Raw genomic sequence first — 20,595 nt, 5'->3', positions numbered from 1 at the left:
TGCGTTAAGAAGTAACATTTTAATAAAGAAAGCAGAGCCATACTTTGCTCTTAACAAATATTTTGAAAAAGGCTTACAAAATTAAATCTAAGCCAGTTATCTGGTGCGTCTGCAGCTGAGAAAGAAGTGTCAATGCTCAAAACATCTGCTCAATTTGTGTTCTCTCATTTCTCACAGAGGAAGTATTAGCTTCCTGTTGTACAAGCGATTAAGAGAGCAATGAGATTATTGCTCAACAAAAGCTATTTTCATAGATGACTACAGACGCCAAGGCCGAAGAAGAAATTCATACAGAAAGCACCATTACCAACATGGAAGCCTGTGAAAGACACCGCTTTGAAGAGCACACCTTCCTTTGTTGCCTCCCCACCTCGGTGTCAGCTAACCATGCCCAGTTGGTGCTGGCAGGGACACTTGTGGGAACAATGAAACCGAAGCGTTGTGGAAAGCATGCTCCGGTCAAACTGGAGCCAGCCGATGCCACAGACTGGGCAGCACGAGGACCTCGGTGTTTTCCATAGTGAAGGGTAAAAGGACAGTCCCAAAGAACTAGAAAAAAAAAACAAACAGATCACAGCAATAAATGAGCTCAAGTTCAAAACCCAATTTCCTTTCATAGGCTCAAGATATGAGCAAAGAAAACCTCTATCTTATAGTGTGTTGCTGCAGAGAAGTGTCTGACTTTAAAACCAAGACCACAAAAATAGAAACCTCTTCAGGAAGCTGCGGCTCTGAGCACAACTCACCTCAGGGACGTCCAGGGCTCAGCCAGAGGCCAGCACGCTGGGAGCACTCACGGGCCAAATCACTCGCAGCACCTAGGCAGAAGCAGGACACATTAGGACAGCATTTCTGTGCTGCCACCCTGCCAGCGCCCCGCGCTCACACCGTCAGTAACCAGACGGGGAGGAGGGCAGTGCATTGCTTGTGTATTCAGGCACAGATTATTTACAGGTCATCGATCCAAACGTGGAAAAACTGAACAGACAACCCGTCGAGACCTGCCCATTCTTCCAGACAGGATCCATATTCTAGATGCCATCTAAACAGTTCCAGAAATAAAGATTAAGCTAAAACAAACGGCGCGTGCTCCCCTGCACCTTCTCAACCCATCCCCCCGGGCCTCGTCTTATCCTCACACAAACCCTCTTTTCATGAGGCAGCAGTGACAGGACTCATTTACTTTGAGGGTTTTACTTTGGCCCTCCTGGCTTCTATCATAACCTCAAATATTACATTAAAAAGGCTTTTAAAACATAACATTCACAACAGCGCAGGAGCTTTTCCTCGCAGCTAGCTTCTTCCCTGCCTGCGTGCGTGTGGCACCTTCACATTAAGTGCATGAGTTAAGATGTAGATTAGCAAGGCAAGAAACCTTTGCCCTTGGCATCGACACTCAGCTGTGACAGGAAACTTCAGGCTTTTTTTCTATGAAGTGTAGAACCACTCATTACACATTGGCAGGGAAGTGCACATCTCCAAACTATACACATTTTCTCTTAGATAAGCAAAAGACTCAAGTGTTTATAAATATGAAAAGTTCAGCAGCTGGCTAAAAAGTTAATTCTCCAGTCTCACTTAATGAGCTTTGGGGAAAGTGGTAGGGGGATTTGTTCAGAAAGTAAAGCAGATTGTCACAGAAAACAGGACTTGCCAGACTGGGCTCTGTTTAGTCCTATATTCTGTCTCTAGCTGCCTGCTATCAGGAGAAGGGCAAAGAATCCTCTAATGGGGAGCTACAGCACAACCAGGATGAAATATGTTTTTTCCTTATCTTGCAATCATAAAAATTAGCCAATTTTTAATTTAAGTCCCATGACTTCTTTCTTTGTTGTGAAAATATCAAGCAACCCATATCAAAATACTTTGGAACATGAATTGTCTTAGGACTTTGTCCAATTCCCTGCACAAGAACGTGTTTTCAGTAGGATACTGGAACACTGCTGTATTTTTTCAGTGCTTCAAAATGAACTAATACCAGTCTATTCCAGTAGCGTATATCGGAAAAAAGGTTAGGACTAAAAAAAACAAATGGGACTGACTTGTTCTTAAGTTAAGCACGTTAGTTGTTTTCGGAAACTTCTGAGCAGACTCTTTACGGTACCTTCTGTCCACTGTCTGCAGTACTCTCGACAGCAGGCTTCTCAGTGCCTTTGTCACGGTTCATAACAAGGAACTTTGCAAAAAGGACCTTTGCAACATCACCATTGCAAGATCCTAGACAGCTACCCAGCCCTCCACCTACACAATTATTAAAAAATAAAAATTCATACTGCATGGCAACAAGATCCGTTTGTCTCGTTTTGACAGAAGGTGTTTTTCAGCTTGCTCAGTGAGCTGGACGTACTGCTGTCATCCATTCCTGTTCCTCCTCCCCTCTGTCACTTACCAAGGGAATTCCCAACAGCCACTGACCTGACTCAGGCTGTCAGTAACAGTGTCTCTGAGATCACAAATTTAGCTGAACCAAACAGCAAGGCTGAGCCCTTCCCCACAGCAACCTCCGAAGCCCCTGCAGCCTTTTTGCAGATCATGGGTTCTCTGCCCCGGCACCACCTGAGTGCCTCCCGTGGCACATCTTCCCCTCCTCCTACAGCTGACCCATCTTAAAACTTGAGTTGCAAGAGAACTAATAAAGCCACAGTGGGCTCTAACTAGATGAGTAAATGCTCAGCACTTTGCAAGCGTCAGTCCCTAATGCCTAAAACCCTTCCACCTGCACAAAACACCCAAATCCCGCCGGCGCCTGCTTCCAGGACCAGCGACTACGATGGAAGGGCTGCCATCAGTTTCAGAGGGAGCTGAACTGAGTAGGTGCCAGTACTAAAGTCTTTTGTTGATGGCGTATTAGGTTGTATACATTGGAACTAGCAAATGCTTCATTGTGATTTTTGGCCACTTGGAATATTTTTAGCAATTTGCCAAGGTTTACCCTGTGATTTATTACGGAGGAAACAAACTCAAGCACTAACAAATGAAAATATGTAAACTCAGACTTTTAAAGTCAATAGAAAGGTATTCAACTTCTTAAAGCTGTTTAGAGGCATGCAGTTCACTAGATTCAATTGTTGGAAACAACAGTTTAAGAAGCAACTGAAATATAATCTAAGTAGTCGTATTTAAATCAGTTACAGTGAAAACATCCATATGCACAATACTTTTCAATTGTCATCCTTAAAACCATGCGTTAGATTTGCTTGAAATTCAACAGCTCCAGCAATTTGCTAGAAATCTGTTTTGTACCCCTTTTTCACTAAGGCCAAAATGTTCCAAGTATCTACCGTCCAGAAGTTTATCATCTCAAATGATTATATTTAGTAAGTTAAAACATAATGTTATGATATAGTACTTGAAATCATGAAAAACACAGGGGTTTTATTTTCATTTAGAAAGTTTAAAGCCCTGAAATTACCTGCAGGTATAACACTAGATAAAGCACATATTTTTATCCCAGTACTCTTGGGTAGAGCAGGGTGTCATGAAACAGAAGTTTCCATTTTCAGTACAAAATTCTTTTTAGGAAGAATTTCTGGTCAACATTGGAAGGGGCTGCCCAGAGAAGTGGTGGAGTCCCAATCCCTAGAGGTATTAAAGAGATGTGGATGTGGCACTCAGGGACACAATTTAGTGATGGGATTCAGTAAGTCAGGATGATGGCTGGACCTCTTGATCTAGGTCTTTTCCAACCTAGAAGATTCTATCAAAATGCATCTAGGTGCCACATACCTCCAAAGCACAAGACATAATGTTTTATGAAGTGTTAGCATTCACCACAGCACTATCTATAGCTAAAATACAGAAACAACTTGCAAAGGATCTGAGGCAATCCAGAAATGAAATTGAAAGTGTGAGTTTGATACTGAATATTGTTTCTTACAAGTTTTATGAATGGTTCTGAAAACAACAAGAATAGAATCAAGAGTACAATAACCTAATAAGGAAGACTATTAGTCAGAGCATGAACAAAATTTTAACATTAATTCTTTCTAAAATAGCAGAATACTGGAAGACAATGTCCTTCTCAGCAGCAAATCTCAATGGGTCAATACAGAATTCACTCCTTTTCTGTTTACCTAACACTGTAATTTCCACTTTTGCCAGTATGAAACTAGAACAGTGAGTGGCAAGAACCCCTTCACCTGTCTGTCAATTGCTTGGTGGAATTATGCAGCAATATGCATGCTTCTTGATCATCTTTCCTGCTGAGCAAGCACTCTCCATCCTTTCCTACAGAATGTTAAATAAATACACTGCCAAATGACCAAACCTTGTGATTTTTTCCCCACATTTGGGCATGTCAATTGACATTCTAAAAGCCATTATATAAAGCCAACTAACTTGTACAAAGTCTTTTTTTGGTGCAAGAAACCTAGCAGAGAGAACTTCACCAAGCAATTCTTTGTTAGCATAACATTTGACCTTGTATCTCTTTGGAAATCATACAACTTTGCTAATGCAGTCCTTACAGAATTAATCAAGCAGATAGTTAGACCCTAGTTACTAGGGATCCAGCCAATTATGAGCAGCACTGAAATTTGTCACTGGCATGTCCAACTACATTTTCTACCATAAAGATCAACAGAAACGTGGAGACGGGGCCCCACTCTCAGACCTGTATGATTTGGATGTTGTAGACTGGAATTACTAGCAAAGCTAGTAGCTGTCCAAGCAGCTTTTTTTTTTTTTTTTAACCAACAGTAATACTGCAGAAGGAAGCAGGAAGCATGCTAAAAAGCCCTATACCAAGCCCTGAACAGATGTAGTAAAACATGGCAAATGTCTGTGATATGGAAGCTGGCATCTTTGATTTTTAAAATACAAACACATGGGAAACGTTGGTAACATAGAAAAGACAGAGCCAATACTTACAGCTTTAGCAAAAATGACCATCAGCTCAGGAAACTGGTGTGTAAGGAGTGCAAGCATTGCTGAAAAGGAACACAGGCCTGCTGTGAAGTGGATGAAAAAGGGAAGTTCCTTCTGTGGGTAAACGGAGACTTCGTGAAATGCTGAAAAGGAAAAAAATAAGAATATTGACATTTGATAATCAAAGACAGTTTTCTGAATTATTTACATAGTCTTATGCTCAATTCCAGACTTACGGAATGCATAAATTCAGTGTCAGGACTATTGTGCAGCACCCCGTATTAAGTCCCAGGACTTTATTCAAACTTCTCAAAAATCTTCCCCCCATATCAAAGGCCCATCTTACTTATCAATAGTCAGTACACTTCCCAACCTTCTTTTTCACTTGCACGGGATTTATTTCTGAAGCATTTCAGCCTTAGATTTTGGTACTCTTTTAACAGGACAGAGGGAAGAGTTACACAATCCACAGGCTGTCAAAATTACCAAGATCATTTTAAACAATTCAGGTGTTTTCAACCACCTGAAGCATTAACTCTGTTATCTGTCCTTCGTGTGAGATCAAATGCACAGCGTGTACAGAACCACCACCATGTTACATATCCATGCAAAGTAGCTCCTTAATACTTTTCAAAGATTTCTGGTTGGTAGACTACAGTAAATTTTTCAGAGCAGCTGACAGAGCAGACCTCAAAGCAAACAGTACCAGGACGAGGTTATAAATTCTCCACATAGCAGTTCCTTGCAATTTCCAATCTACGGTAACAAAATCACAAGAAGGTGATTAGAAAGGCTAAGGGGCTGGCATATGGAGCTTTCAGCACTCAAGACACTACAACTGGTTGCTAGCTGAGGACCTGCTTGGTGAATTTGCAATTACTTACCGGCCGTGAATACCTGCAGCTCTGACTTTCACCCAGTGATTTTGAATGGTTTTTAAATGAAGAAAAACCTTTCCACAGACATAGGTAATTATGAAAGGGATGCATATTTCTTCACAAGCTGGTTTTAAAATCTAACAAAAGCTTCAAAATTTAAGTACACCTTTTTGGAAAATACAAAAACACGATTGCACTAATTCTCACTGTATTTGTTTTACATTTTGTACTTGTAGGGTTTTGATACACAACAGACTGAAGTCTGAAGACGAATCCTCAGTTACTGGTTCTGAATGTTGGCACGTAAGGGAAGTTATCATTATAAAAGCAAGCCCAACAAAAGTGACTTGTGCTGTTGCAATTCATAAGTGGCAGAGTATTGGGGTTCTGTTTTGCTTTTAAGTGTATGATTTTGGAGCACAACTAGGCAGAGCATTTGGAGTTCCATCTAGTCAGAGATGTTTAATGATATCCCAGAGATTATCAGTTCACTCATTAACAGACAATCAGCCCTGCTATGCCACGATACAGTACGACAGCAACACAGTCTTTACTTGAAAAATCAAAGAAATTACTTTGTCTACTAAGGAATAAATGTCATGCTCTCATAGAATGTAGAATCTCACCTGATTTTTAAAACACAGAGATACACAATGTAAAGAAAGCCATAACCTAAGCTGGAAGGATTCCTTTTGTGCTAGTTTTTCCTACATTTGTTAGCTACAATCAAATCCAAAATAGGTAAGGACAACAAAAGGCAACTCCATACGTTCACAGCCATTTGGGAATTGTCACTAGTCAGATCAATCCAGGATTTTTGCATTATTAATATGACCAACATAATGTTTTAAATTTATCTATTTAAAGTAAAGTATCAAGATTTCTTGAGGAAGTACTGCAATAAAAGTGTTAAGATGATTTTATTTATGGGTAGTTTTATATTTAAAACATATCAGGAATGTGTGAATGATCGTGTTGAAATATCTGCATGTGTTGGTGTTTAATTATTCTGAGAAGTCTACAAGTTAGGGTTAGTCACTAACCGAGGAATTCCTTCTGCAATATCCTGCGTAAGTGAGAAACGAGTAATTTAAAGCAGTCTGGGGGCAAATTTAAATTACACATTTTAAATATAACTTCAAGTTTGTTAAATAGAAACGCGTATGTGCAGTTTTGCTTTCCACAGCTGTGGTCTCAGTGGGTCTGATGGGGCTTTTGCAGTAGCTCTTTCCAGTCCTGCGGGACTTGTGTTTCTTCACAAAAGGAATTCTATTAGCATGTACAATAAAGGGTCCAATTCTAATTTATACTAATGATATTTTTCTAAGTATGATGAGCATAGGCATTAATGGTTTATTTTCAGGTTGCCTTACCAAAGCAATAAAACTTGCAGGTTCATACTTCCATGAAGTAATCTCAAAGTACTGGACATTTGGAGAAGAGTTACTTTTCAGTGTTAGTATAAATCTATAAAATGATCTAAATGGATAAAAATTTCCAAGAAGCGTAGTGTCCAACAGATTAGTATGTATCACTGAATTAGTGACAGAAAACAAAATAACATCCTGTGAAGATTCTCTGAAGGATCACAAACACATTCTGCTAGATACTTGAATGCAGGACTGAAAACAAGCATTCCCTCCTTGCTAAAAGGAAACAACTCCTCTACAACAGTTTTAAAAGTCATGGATTTTATAAGTAATTTAAAGAACTGGTCCGTTTAGTTGCTGTTAAAAATTGCCAAATGTAGGCTGACAGTACCACACGCAGACTTTATCTTTGAAGAAGCCATGATGTTTTTACAGAACCGAGCTAATGTTTGGCCTACACACCTGTGATATGCTTAAGGACCGTTTGGGAGGGACATCAACAAATAGCTGAATCCCCTTCAAGGGAAGCTCTTAACTAAAAAACATTGTAAAGTAAATAAAGAACAGCACAAATTGAACACATCCTTCAGTTATGTTTTATTATCATTACCGCTTATAAACCACTTACTTGGCAACAGTTCTCTGTCTGCTGTTTCTGTGCAACTTGGATAGGGATAGAAAAGATGACCTTTCTCTAGTGGGTACGGGATCATCCTAAATGCTGAAAAAGAGCGAATGACATTAGATCTGTATCTGAATCGAGCGATCAGATTCTCACAAACAAAACCGATTGTGATTGAGGTGAATAAAAGGCAGAGATTAGCCTATTGTACAGAAAAAAAGGAGAGATACTTACTGCCCTCCCATGTACAGTGCAGCAGATTTAGAGCCCCTTCTATTCTCTTCCAGTGCTGGAGATGAAAAAAGGCATATGCTACTGCCTCACTGTCCCCTCGTTTCAGGATATGCTCTGGAGGTAGAACCAAACTTTTCATTTCTAGTAAGTACTGAAAGTAAAAAAAAAAAAAAGAAAGCACACCTGGTTACATAGGATATTCCAAAATCCTTACTAATTGTGAAACAGGATCGCTTGAGGCATAGGTGAGCACCACACAAAGACCAGCTTCTACCTGCTGGTAACACAGCTCAATCCTGACACCAGTCAGGCAGCATTCATTTTCACAGCAAGTGAAAAGCAGCAAGGCACATCAGCATAGGCTCAAACCGGGGTTTTCACACATACAGTATCAGAAAAAAGCACCTATGTCAAGGCAAAAAAAAATCTTGTGGAATATACACAAAGTATAATGATACATGTACAACAGCAATGAACTACAAGTTTAGGCTAATAAAAAATCGTATTTGTGCTGATCATTTTAGCAGTGCAAGTTTCAATGTAGGAGGATAAATATTTGTTAGCTCCCAAGTATCAGCAGCAAATCAGAAAGCATCAGTATGCTAACCAAAGGAAGAATAAAAAGCTAACCCCAAAGTCTTATTTTAATGTGGTTTTTCAGTGCTATCACAAAGAATCTCTGCTTTCAGTTTTTTTCAGTTTCAACTTTTCCCCACATCAGCAGAATGTGATGCACAGAAGGGTTAAAGAACACAAGGATTTTTCATTTTCCTTGAAGCATAGGACATGCAATTTTGCTTCTTCACGTTGTATTAAAAAAGAGAGATATTCCTTTTGAACTTCACTTTAAAAAGCAGATGAGTATTTTTGAAAGAATTGATGGTTTCAGCTCTAGTATGTACCTGTGGGTTGGTTTCTCCCAGCATACAGTGTCTCATTCAGTAACAGCCAAAGCTAATCCACATCTTTGATCAATGTAGCTGGCAATTCCTTTGACTGTCTCCCAAAGTGTAAGAATGCAGCTAACTCACCGATTTATTTCAGCAGATGCCACAAACTATGAGATTATTTACTAATCCATTTTGAGGACTTAACTTTTCCCATTCAGATTCTTGAAGGAATGTAGTAGGGGTTGTGCCCCGGCCAAATAAAGCACATTTACTGCCTGGCTAGGTTTTTCTCTTAGTGCCTTGGGCCCACACTCTGGAGGGTAATATTCTTGCTAATCCCCTCTAATCTTCTTCATTTTTTTTTTTTAACACAGTAAAGGATCACTCACACAGGGCTGCTGTGGGAAAATGGTCTCAAATATCTGCCCTTTGACCTGACTCCTCATCTCTCCCCAGTGCCCAGTTTTCAATAGCCCTAACCACTTTAAGGGAATACAAAGTCATGATGAAGCCCCACTGCAAGTATTGCCACAACATCCTGATGCCAAACTCTATGTTTGGGTGGTCATCTGTAACACCCAAATGTTACTACATAACCAGCAAAATTCCAGAATCTGGAAGGTTTTAATGTCCATACTTAACCATAAAACAGGCAAGGTATTAGCACTGAAAATGTTAGGGTTTTTTTTTTTTTCAGATTTCAGAAAGTCATTCTACCCAATAAAAATTTAGAAGACACTCAGAAGATGATTGGAAATGAGTATTTCATACATTATCATAACGCAGTTACAGATCTCTAATTGGAAATTGCTTTAGAGCACCATTTTTCTAACACTATAAAATGCTTTCCTTACTTTTCAAACAAAACCCATCCTTGTAAAACCATAACTGAGAGCAAAGAGAAAAAGACACCCTTTTCCTTATGCAAAATGTTATGTGTAAAGAAAACCACTTTCATTGGATACAGGAGCAAAGGGATTTCTACTTTCTAAATTCATTTATTTTCAGCCTATGGACCAGAACAGATTGCAAATTCAAAAACCAGTTTTTCTTCCCTGATAGTCCACTGCAATCTCCTAGGCATGCTATTACACTTGTTTGTAACCTTCCTCTTTGCCTTTTTATTATTTGACTGTGAGAATTTCAGAACTCCGTGGAGTTCTCAATAAAATTCTGTCATGCAGTCTAATAAAGTAGTGTTTCAAGGTAACATCGTAATAAAAAACTCACCAAGAAAACCGGACAGATACAATTAGAAGGGAAGATCAAATTACTGGAACCTGGATTCAGTTTCCACAATTGTTTGTAAAACTACTGAGCATATTTTGCAAACAGCCTGTCTGAAATTATATCTAACTTCTTTAAAAAGGTGTATGAGACTCCTGAAATAACTGAAGGACAAACAAAACTTAAAAAAACTTTTAGACGATGATAATGCGTTATAATCTTCTTCCCCTAAAGGCAGAGGCAAAAGAAAAATCTGTCTGAGACTGTCTGAAATGAACTTGCTACGCTCTTGATCAGTCATGCAAACAAGCAGCAATTTCTCCCAGCAATTAGCTTCCCCAGTGCACATTCTATTGGATTGGACAGGCAGACAGAACAGAGTGGTTGGATAATTCGAGCCTTCATAGCAATAGTCATCCGGACTCCACGATCATTTGCAGAGGATTAGGTCCAGAACTAAGCCAACCTTCTGCATTCAAGGTTTCAAACTGAACACATCGATATTGCTCGTACAGTAAAAAGCCACATAGAATTTTATTTTCACACCATGCTCAGTGGAATCCACACCTTGGCCACTTCACATAACGACAGACGTTAAACGTAGAAGTACTGATTCTTATTCTTGTTTAAAAACAAAGAGTAAGTGACAGATCTACCACTAACCAGAGTACCGCAGCCTTACTTCTAAGCATAACATCTAAGTATTTTGCAATACTATGAGTGGTCATTGTTTGGTGAACTTAACTTGGCTCAGGGATTTTAAATGCCTAAATTTGTATTTGTTAATATTTGCCCTTACCCAACAGCAGGCCCTCAGTAACACATTACTGGATTTTCCAACAAATTAGACAACTTTTTTTTTTTTTAAACAACACTACTAGAACATAAGCTATTACAAAAAACTAATTCTAGCAACCAAACCTTTATGATATAAATACTAGATGGTTTAATAACTCAAGCGCCAGAATTATAATCAACTTCAGGGAAACATGAGGCTAAAAAGGCTCAAACAAGATGTTAACATAATATGAGTTCTTTTAGAAAACAATAACGTGGTCCAATAGCAAATAAAATACTCTTACCTTTGGAACATGAGGGTTAAATTCCACAGCTCTGTGAATTGCTTCCACGGCATTTATTTCTGCTGTACTAAGCCCTCTTTTGGAGGCAGTTTCTGGGGAGAACCTAAAGAGGAAAATTCATACTGAACAAAAGTAATAAATAATAAAAGCCATCCAGATGTTTATTTTCTTTATAAGCTTGGAGTTCATTAAAAATTGACTGATTCATCAAGATAGATAAATGCTTCTAGGAGACAAACATTCATGCTAATTTAGGTATCTTGACTGTCATCCAAGCCCATATGACAAAGATATGTCAAACTTCTTGAAATTTCATGTCAATTACCCAAGTGATTGAGTGCCCAAGTCTTTCATAAGATTGATAGAATATCAGCTAGCAGGACTTAAAGCTCAAATCAGCTGCATAAATGGATCAGAATGAAAGTGAAATGCCACAAAACCCACCACAATTACCTATCACCCAGTCCACAAATTAAAGAACTGATGAATGCCACAAGCAAGATACTGAAAACAAGATTAATACAAAGGCACACATGCACATTGGTCTTCAAAAAATATATTCAACTGTATTAACTCTATGGATGCTTAAAATAAACCTTAAATTATGCTTAACTATACAAAACTATACAGCTAATTATTATACATAACTACATGCATATTAAAATATGCACAAATTGATCTTAGAAATATAAATGTTACGTATGGGATTTCAACCTTTTAAATTCGTGTTTTGCAGCATGACCCAAGATTAGCAACAAACCACCGTATTCACAATTATGCTTGCTTACCTTTCTGAAACAGCTCTGGCTTTTAACAGGGCTGCTGTGTAACATATGGCTGCTGATTTTGGAAGACTAATATCTATGATAAAATAAAACAATTGGGCTGTAAGATTTTAAGGCAAGACAAACATTTGCAAACCCATTTCCTCTGAGCTTAGAGATTTTTATTTTGGTACACCATACAATAAATGTAACATCTGAAACATTTCAGCTTTGATTAGAAACTTTGAATTTCTGTGCATAAGTCTTCTTTCTGGTCACCAGTCAGATAAAAACTCAGAGCTGTAGTTAGATGGTAAAGAGACTAAAACAAAGCAAAACACTGAAACTGAATTCAAAGAGAAACGTGTGTATAAATATACGCTTAAGAACAGTGTGCTTGTCCTGTATTAACCCACAAAGGTTTAAAATAAGCCTCCAATCTTTACCTAATTTTGCAACATTTACACAAAGTTTTACAAAATACTGAGAGACTGACTAGAAGCCGACCAAAAAAATATTACATTACAGACAGGTAGACAAATTTTAATGAGAACACAATTTCCATTCTTTTCCAGTTGCATAGGAAAAAATTCTATTAGTTGTAGGTTTTATAGAACATCTGAGGCCAAGTTTGAGTTGACAATTATAGATTAGAATGTTAGCACTCCACGGTACAAGTTTACTTTAAAAGCAGACAAAGTCTGGGGTCTAATTCCCAAGTACCATGTTGTGTATAGTCAGATGGCTCTTGCTTTTTTTGTAAATCCCATCCTGGGCTTGTCCATCACTTACTAGAAGTCTGGCTGTCGTGTCAAGCAAAACACAGGGAGGCTATGGAGAGTTTGAAGTTCATACTCATTTTTCCAGATGCTTAGAAAAAAATCAGAAACCTTTTCTTAAGAAAAGTGTCACAATTTTGATGCTAAGATAAAAAAGTACCAGAAAAAAAGCAAATGTTCGTTAAATTAATAAAAACCCACACAGGAGAACATAGATGACCAAATAAAAGAAACCGGGAGCTAGTGTGACCACATAAAATGGGCACAGAATTTTGACAAGAACATATTTTTTTTATTCCCTGAAGCTATAAAGAACAGAAACACAAGAGAGAACATATCGACTCCTTAAGGGCATTGAACAATTGCCAAAAACATCCTGCTTCCATGTTCCTCCATTTTAGAGATGATTTAATGGACAGATTTGACAGCAGCAATTTGTACACTAATGATGTGGGCATTATCTAGGTGACAGAACTCTGAGGACAGTAAGAAAGTAAGGATATACTTTATTAGCCTTTCTCTAGACTCGTACAACACCTGAAATGTATTACTCCAGATGCAAAGTGAAAGCAAACCACTGCCACTTAATGAACGAGAGCTTGTATACCACTAATCTCTGGCAAGCAGCATGCTTGTATGTCACTAATCTCTGGCAAGCAGCCTCACTATTACAGAATCTTGAAGCCAAGACTGGAACACAACAGAAGGGAAGACTACCTTTTTCAGCCTATTTACATCAATTACTTAGGAGGCCATGTGCTAACTGAGAAAGGCTGATGAAATTAGGCATAACCATGGATGCAGAAGAGATTAAAAATTAAAATAATCCTTGAGCTGAGGCAAAGTGAGCTCCGAGATATCTTTATGAATCAGTGTTAACTTAACATAAAAGGTGTGCATGGGCTATAGGTCGCCTACATTTGAGCTCACAATTCAAAATAAAAGAAACAATCCACGCTCTGGAAACACCTGCTTGTTGCTGATGAAGGGAATCTAAGTCAAAGAGCTGAGATACCGGTTAGACGTCTGCTTTCGGACAGGCAAACCTTGCCAGTTCACCTATGCACTCACACAAAGCCACCAGTATTTCCCAGTATACATCACTTACCATCATACTTCGCTAAAACTGCCTGGACATCTGCGTAAGCCTGTAACTCCAGTAGCGCCTCCAGGAGGTTTTCGTGAATATTCAGCATGCTGAGAAGTGGAAACTCTTTCATTAACTGCAAATGAGTAAAGAGAAATAAATTAGGCACATACGGATTTTCACTTGAATCCCAGAAATATTTAATAGAAATCAGCACGATAATTTAAGCTTTTTCCATGTTCTTTTCTCTTCTAGCATTTGGAAGTGGCATGTAAACGACATGAAAAGTATTGCATTATTTCTACCTTACAGTCACCAGGTATTTCCTCTATTCACCTACTAGAAAATACATATACCAAGGTTCACAAAACATGCTCTCAGCCCAGATTTGCGTATCTCCCACAGTGGGTTGATTTGGTCAGTAACACTTTCCCATGTAAAAACAGCCTATGATAAATCTTTGGCAAGTGAAAGGAAAATTAGGAGGAGGCATAAAGCTGGCTGTTTTGACCGGTTAGTTGTTAAGCCAAGCACAAAGGAAACTGGACAACAGAGCTTTGAACTTACGACATTATATAACAAAAATCTGAACCTCAGATATGAGAAATAAAAAAAAACTGTTCTCAAAAAAATCATAAATCGTGATGTGCAAATCTCACTGGGAAATAATTCAATTAGATTTACTATGATGCCTACAAAAGGATTTTAAACCAACAGTTTGAACGATGTGACTGAAAACAACAGGAGTTGCTCCCATTTTTTTTTTCTAAGTACTCACATCTCTCATCATTTTGACTGCTTCTCGTATTCTTCCAAGTTTTCTTGCACACATAGCTAGTCTCCTTTTCACGTACACCAGTACATTGGTGTCTCTTCCTGATGAAAAAGAGGAAAACAATAATCTATCAGTTTTAACCCTTTACTCTTCCTCTCCCAGAAACACAACAAAAATCCCACAACCTTCTTCCTAACCATATGTAAAAGCAAAACATAATCACTACTGCTGTCCCAACCAAAGCCTGTCTAGACTAATCCCAGAAACTTTTAAATAGGCTAAATAACAATTATTTTTTTCCAAATCAGTGGTGTGAAAACAGAAGATGCTATGGCCAAATACTAATTGTTCCATTAGCCTGCTCTATCTACCCTGCTTTCCAAGACAGTAACACATCCAGCCTCAGCAAGACAACCTGTGATGAATACACAGCACAACTGCCACTTTCTAGATGCATTTGGGTACATAAGATCATAGAGCACATGCATACGCATACTAAAAAAGCAGGAAGCGCCTCACTGAATTGAAAAACAAACTAGAATCACTAATTATTAATTTAGTTGTATGTTTCTGCTCACACAAAAATAAGTTTTTGATTTAAAAGTGCTTACTCAGCTGTGCTTCATGCTGTGGACTTTGGGAATGGCAGTTCTGAGACTTTCTGTAAATCATTTCTCCTGCTTTCAGAGCCTGCTTAAAGTACTTCTCAGCATCTACAATAGTTGTTGCTTCTTCCTCTGCTAGAAGAACATATGCAGTGGCACAACTGTAATAAGGAAAAAAGCCACAGATCATTCGGAGGGACAAAATTCACTATTTTTGAGTAAGTATAGAAGAATCAGAAACAGGGAGTTTTCACGTACGTTAAGTATCTAAACATTGACAATATTAAACTGCCAGATTATTAACTGAGTAATGTTAAAATTAGTAGCTCTATCCAGTAGATAGACCTAATTACACAAAAGCAGCCAGAGTACATAAAGAAATGGATCAGAGAAGTGCATTGGATTCTTTCATTTATGTTGTATGAGTATTTTTAAATCCCTTACAGGAATGGCATCTATGAACCTCAAATACAGCGTTACCACAATGCCACCACTGACACACGTATGATCTCATATTCAATTTAGACTCTTCCACTTCAGTATAAGATTTCTCCTTTGTTATTGCTATGGAATCTTTTCTAATAAAAGTGGAGAACAAAAACTATTTTAAAATTTAAAATAGTTCAATACTTGAATGTAACTTACATCCATGTGTGTAATTCTCACACTCAGAAATCCTCCTTCAGCTGTGCAGAACTTTGCTAATTACTATTAGAAGACACTGACAGTGAGCTCAACATGAATCCATTTATTCTTACAGATTAGAAACAAAGCAAATGATCTTATACTCTAAACTTACTCATTGTTCAACTCTAAAGCCTGATACGCAGCTTTAATCCGGGCTTGAGGGTTTCTCTCTCGCCATGCTTTCTGCATTACTGTTGCAAAAACATTTAAAGAGTGGTGAGACACAGACAGGCTGGGGAAACAGCTGGTAGCAAAGCAGAAAAGGCGAGGCAATGCTGGCTGCTCAAGTCTCAATTCTGCATTAACACCGACTTCTACTTTGCAAATTCCTGTTTTCTGTGTAACTGTTGTAGGTAATAGTAAATAAATGTTTTAACTCCTGCAAGAGCTTCTACCAAAAGCTGCAGAACCTTGTACCTTCTCATGTCACAAACCTAATCTGAGATAGCAACACCATCAGGAAGATTATTCACTGACCATTTGAAAACTCCTACACTGAGAAGCAAAGACAGCTTACATAACCAGACAGATGTACAATTTCTAAATTGCTACAGATTTTGGAAACATTTCCCAAGACTTGTTGAAAGCTTGGCAGGAGTGATCGTTAAACACAGGTTCTTGCACAGACCTGCACAGAATTTTAATTTAAGCTTTCAAACAGAGCTTCAAAGAAACAATGGTAGAGGTAAGCGCTGTGTTGCACAGGCATACTTTAAGTATGAAATACGCATAAAATGCTTCAGTATTGAGACAGCTGCCAGATAATAAAGGGTTAAACAGCTTTTTTCTAAATTTACAAAGCATATCAGAGTGGCGTAGCCAGATGGCAAAGCCAATTCAATATACACTATATTACCACCTTATTAGAAAGCATTACAGGAAGCAACTAAAAAGGGTGAAAACTATCCCTAAACCTTTCCCCACTATTCTTCCATTAGGGAAGAATGGGAATCCCAAACTGGAAGCCAGTTTCTAGCAAAAAACACTCAACTTACTTATAGCTACCATTTTCAGTGCAGAACTAACAGCTTTCACACCAAGTAACAGTTCTGAAATCAGTCCAAAACCTTACGTTCGTGGAATTACATATCTGGCCTATCTCAAAGTATGATAAGAAAATTGAGGAATCTATACATGTTTCTTTTGGAACAAAACCTTCTGCTGTCCAGCAAGAACACCATGGAAAAATGTTTGAGTTTTCTTTTGGAAACAAAATATTAGTCTTGGCTTCGTAAGCGAGACAATACACTCCATTTGTGAAACAAAAACACATCATTCATATCAAACATGTCACAGCTAGCTGACGCGTAATGCTTCCGGAACTTGACAAATTGGTAATAGCTAACACCTAGTCTGACAATAACCAGGTAGAGAGCATACTCTGCACTAAACATTTGGAATACAATGACAAAACAATGGAGACTGCACTATTCATTATTGTAGTTCAAATAAGACCACTTCATTGGTTACTGAAAACCTGAACAGTATTCTCAACATCAGGTTGTTAATTATTTAAAAAGCGTGAGATCTTAAAACATGTCAGGATCCTGATAGTCTTAGATAAAGCACAAAGTAAAAAACGTCTTTTCTCTGACACCACCTATTAAAGCTCCTAGATAGTAGAGAAAGGCTATTGCAGAAAATATTTGACATGACAGCTTGTACTACCTTGAAGCGTATTAAATATAGCCACTTTACACACTCCAACTGTTATGTGCCTTGGGCATACGACACTGGTACCTGTATCTGAAGGCCGGAGGGCATCTGTGTCACACGTGAAAAAGTTCTGATGGTCTTGAGCAGACAAATTCATGTCATAGTATGTAAGGGGCTCCTTCCCAGTCACCCACGTGTATCTTCAGTGGGAGAAAGTTCAGTAAGATGCATTGCTGATGCAAAGGAGGATATCTGATGTACTTAACAACAAGCTAGTGCAGATTTTATTATTATTATTAATAAAAGACTGGAGTTACTAATCAGAAGTTTTCAAGTACTCCTGTTCCATAATCTTAACAGTTTCCCAGCAGGCTTCCTGCAGAAGGAAAGTCTTTTTGAGGCTGAAGTCCTAATCAACTTGAAAAACGGCTTCCTATGAAGCAGCTTTTTCTACAAAATAACACTAGGAGACTTAAATACAGTTGTATCTGTTTAATAAGAGACATTTAAGATTCTGAATCAGTCTCAGCCTCTGAATAAAACAGTAACAGCTGTAAGATCATGACTTTCATAGTTTTTGAAAGAAGATGAAAATAATTCCGGGAATACTTTTCTCCTACTTTACTCTCAAATAAATGATGATATTTACAATAATATTTGCATTCTTAACATTGAAACTGCCAAAGCTTGGAGAGGTGCCTTTTAAACACAGGATTGGCATCAATCACCCCTATAATCTCACAGGTTTCAGCTGTCTCCCAATATTACTAGTTCAAGCCCTGCAGAGAAGTCATGTGTATGCTCCCAGTTAATTTTAAAAGCGTACAATGGAAAGTAAGATAGTTAATACCTGCTATACTCTGCCCCTCTGAAAAGATTAAGAGGATTTCGCCACACCTTGCACTCTGAAAAGAAAGTATTTACTGAGTTAAGAGCAGAAATATTACCACCTTGATTTAAAATGCAGTAATGCAAATGCAATCTTACTTTAAAAAGCAATTTTTATCTTAGGTTTATTTGACCTGAGCACAATCATATAATCTTTATAATCTCCCTGAATTTCTGCTATCACTTAAATATTTTTGCTCCCCACCATTGTTGTGGTACAAAAGCACATGTGGGAAAGATTAAAGAGTGCCTTTTACATTCAAGCAATATTACCTTGCACATGTTTAGAATAGCTAATACCTAATGTTCCTTAAACATTTTTAGCTGAACGTGTGAGATATTTTCTAGATGATGTTTTTAATAATGAATGTTTTAGATCAAAGATACATTATCACTTGATTTCTTTTATCATATTAATAAAACGCATCATAAGGCAGAGGCCTTTCCCCAGCTGCTACAAGCACTAATGCTGAGTCAAAGCCATTTAAAATTCAACTCATTTGAACCAGTCGCCTGCAAGCTTAATGAAAGCTGTTGGGACACATTAACAATCACCTGGCATATTCTGCCTGTTTGCCTCATTCTCTCCAACTGAGAACGCTGCTGGTGCTGGAGGGCTGTTTTCCACACCACCAATGAGGGGCCTCAGATGACTCACAGATACCTGCTCGATGAAAGAGGTGCCATATTTTCGGAAATGCCACCACTCAAATACCTGTTATGGGAGAAAAAAGCATCAGAAATTTCCTTAGGGAACACCCTTTCAACATAAACATCAGAGATGAAAAGTAAATTGCACAGAACGAGGACATCCCCTTGCAAATTATTACAGACAGGACCGATCTACATACAAATTAATACTAATTATCTGTTTTGGGCCTGTCTTGTCATGCGGAATCACCCCCACAACATAGAAGAGATTCAAAAAAAACATAAGTATTAGCCTAACCATGTTACTCTCCCCCCAGGTTGTTAGGATAACTCCTAAACCCATTCAGAAAGTGCCTCGATCTTATACACCAGTGCTGTACAGGGAAATTGCACCCGCAGGCACAACGTGGACATAGCTTTTTCACTTTACAAAATTAATCCCAAATAACAAAGCACGAAATGGACAGCTAAAAGAAGCCTGAGTTCCTTAAAACAGATTCAAGTTATTTTCCTCAGATTCACCTAAGCATACAAGATGCACAGTAAAAGGGTACTTGCAATAAAACTGAAAAGATGCTCGGCAGCAAGCTCCTTTGTAGTACAAAGGCACCCTCTAGAGTCCGACAGCAGCCTGCTGCCTTTCCCCTTAGCCAAAGCACCTCGGAGGCGCTGGGTTTGTCCCAGGAGCGGGGCACAGCGCGCTACTTACAAATATCAGCCCAGATATGAAAGAGGAGGTCACTGTGAGGGCAAAGTAGAACTTTGGAGTCAAAGTGCTTAAGAACACAGTCACTGCGAAGAGATACAAAAACAAACAATGAGCAGAAGCGAAAACCACAAGGAGCTTTTTATTAAACACCGCGTGAAGCGCCACACAAACGCGGCGCAGCCCACATCGCCTCACGGATCGGGTTACTTTAACGGAGATCCCTTTTAACTTATTCCCGCCGCTCCGTCACCGTGACGGCTGACAGGCTTCAACGCGACCCCCCCAACAAAAAATCGGTGTAAAATCCCACCGGGGCCGGTGTCAAACCCCAACAGGACCCCCTCGGGCAGCTCCCCCCCGGCTCTCACCGGCGGCCAGCCCGTCGCGGAGGCGCAGCGGCAGGCGCAGCAGGGCGTACAGCAGCCCGAGCCCGGCGGCCGCGGCCAGCAGCCCCCGAGCCCAAGGCGCCGCCGCCGCCGCCCTCCGCCTCAGCTGCTCCCAGCGCCGCAGCGCCGCGGCCGCCCCGGGACACGGCGGCCCCCGCCCGCTCCCGCTCCCTGTCCCCGTCCCGGTGCCGCCGCCGTCCGCCATGGCCGCCGCCACAGGGGGGACGCCGGGAAGGAGGCGGAGCGCGGCGGGGGCCGCCCTCAGAGCTCAGCGCTCACCGCTCGGGCCCCTCCACACCCCGCAGCCCAGCTCCGGTGTCAGGCGGGGACCCCGCGCCCCGTTGGGTGCCCCCCTCACACACACACACACAGAGCCCGGGGCCGGTGCTCACCGCCCCCCCCCCCCATTCCTCTCAGCACCCGCCCCGCCCGGCCCTAA

General features: G+C 39.6%; 1 protein-coding gene across 1 annotated transcript; it reads right to left on the bottom strand.

Moving 5' to 3' along the window:
- ST7L (suppression of tumorigenicity 7 like) lies at positions 1–20,411 on the bottom strand. Its single transcript, XM_068660047.1, has 16 exons — positions 20,139–20,411; positions 19,771–19,853; positions 18,966–19,125; positions 18,373–18,427; positions 17,607–17,722; positions 15,979–16,057; positions 15,186–15,340; positions 14,578–14,675; positions 13,821–13,935; positions 11,958–12,030; positions 11,170–11,272; positions 7,971–8,121; positions 7,743–7,835; positions 4,870–5,009; positions 747–818; positions 1–549 (listed from the first exon to the last, which is right to left on the bottom strand). The coding sequence occupies exons 1-15, from the start codon at positions 20,359–20,361 to the stop codon at positions 765–767; spliced, it is 1,698 nt and encodes a 565-aa protein (XP_068516148.1). The 5' UTR covers positions 20,362–20,411; the 3' UTR covers positions 1–549; positions 747–764.
- Between the last annotated feature and the right edge of the window lie 184 nt (positions 20,412–20,595).

The sequence above is a fragment of the Anas acuta genome, chromosome 24, assembly GCF_963932015.1.
Source record: "Anas acuta chromosome 24, bAnaAcu1.1, whole genome shotgun sequence".
NCBI classification, from domain to species: Eukaryota; Metazoa; Chordata; class Aves; order Anseriformes; family Anatidae; genus Anas; species Anas acuta.
Note: the sequence above shows the minus strand (reverse complement) of the source record. Positions and strands in the feature narration are given on the sequence as shown.

Excerpts from the sequence above, each read along its gene's own strand:
- ST7L (XM_068660047.1), bottom strand. The coding sequence starts at position 20,361 with ATGGCGGACGGCGGCGGCACCGGGACGGGGACAGGGAGCGGGAGCGGG. Across the intron at positions 19,854-20,138 it reads CCGCGACGGGCTGGCCGCCG|TGACTGTGTTCTTAAGCACT; the intron begins GTGAGAGCCGGG and ends ATCTCTTCGCAG. Across the intron at positions 19,126-19,770 it reads TCATATCTGGGCTGATATTT|GTATTTGAGTGGTGGCATTT; the intron begins GTAAGTAGCGCG and ends CTCCCATAACAG.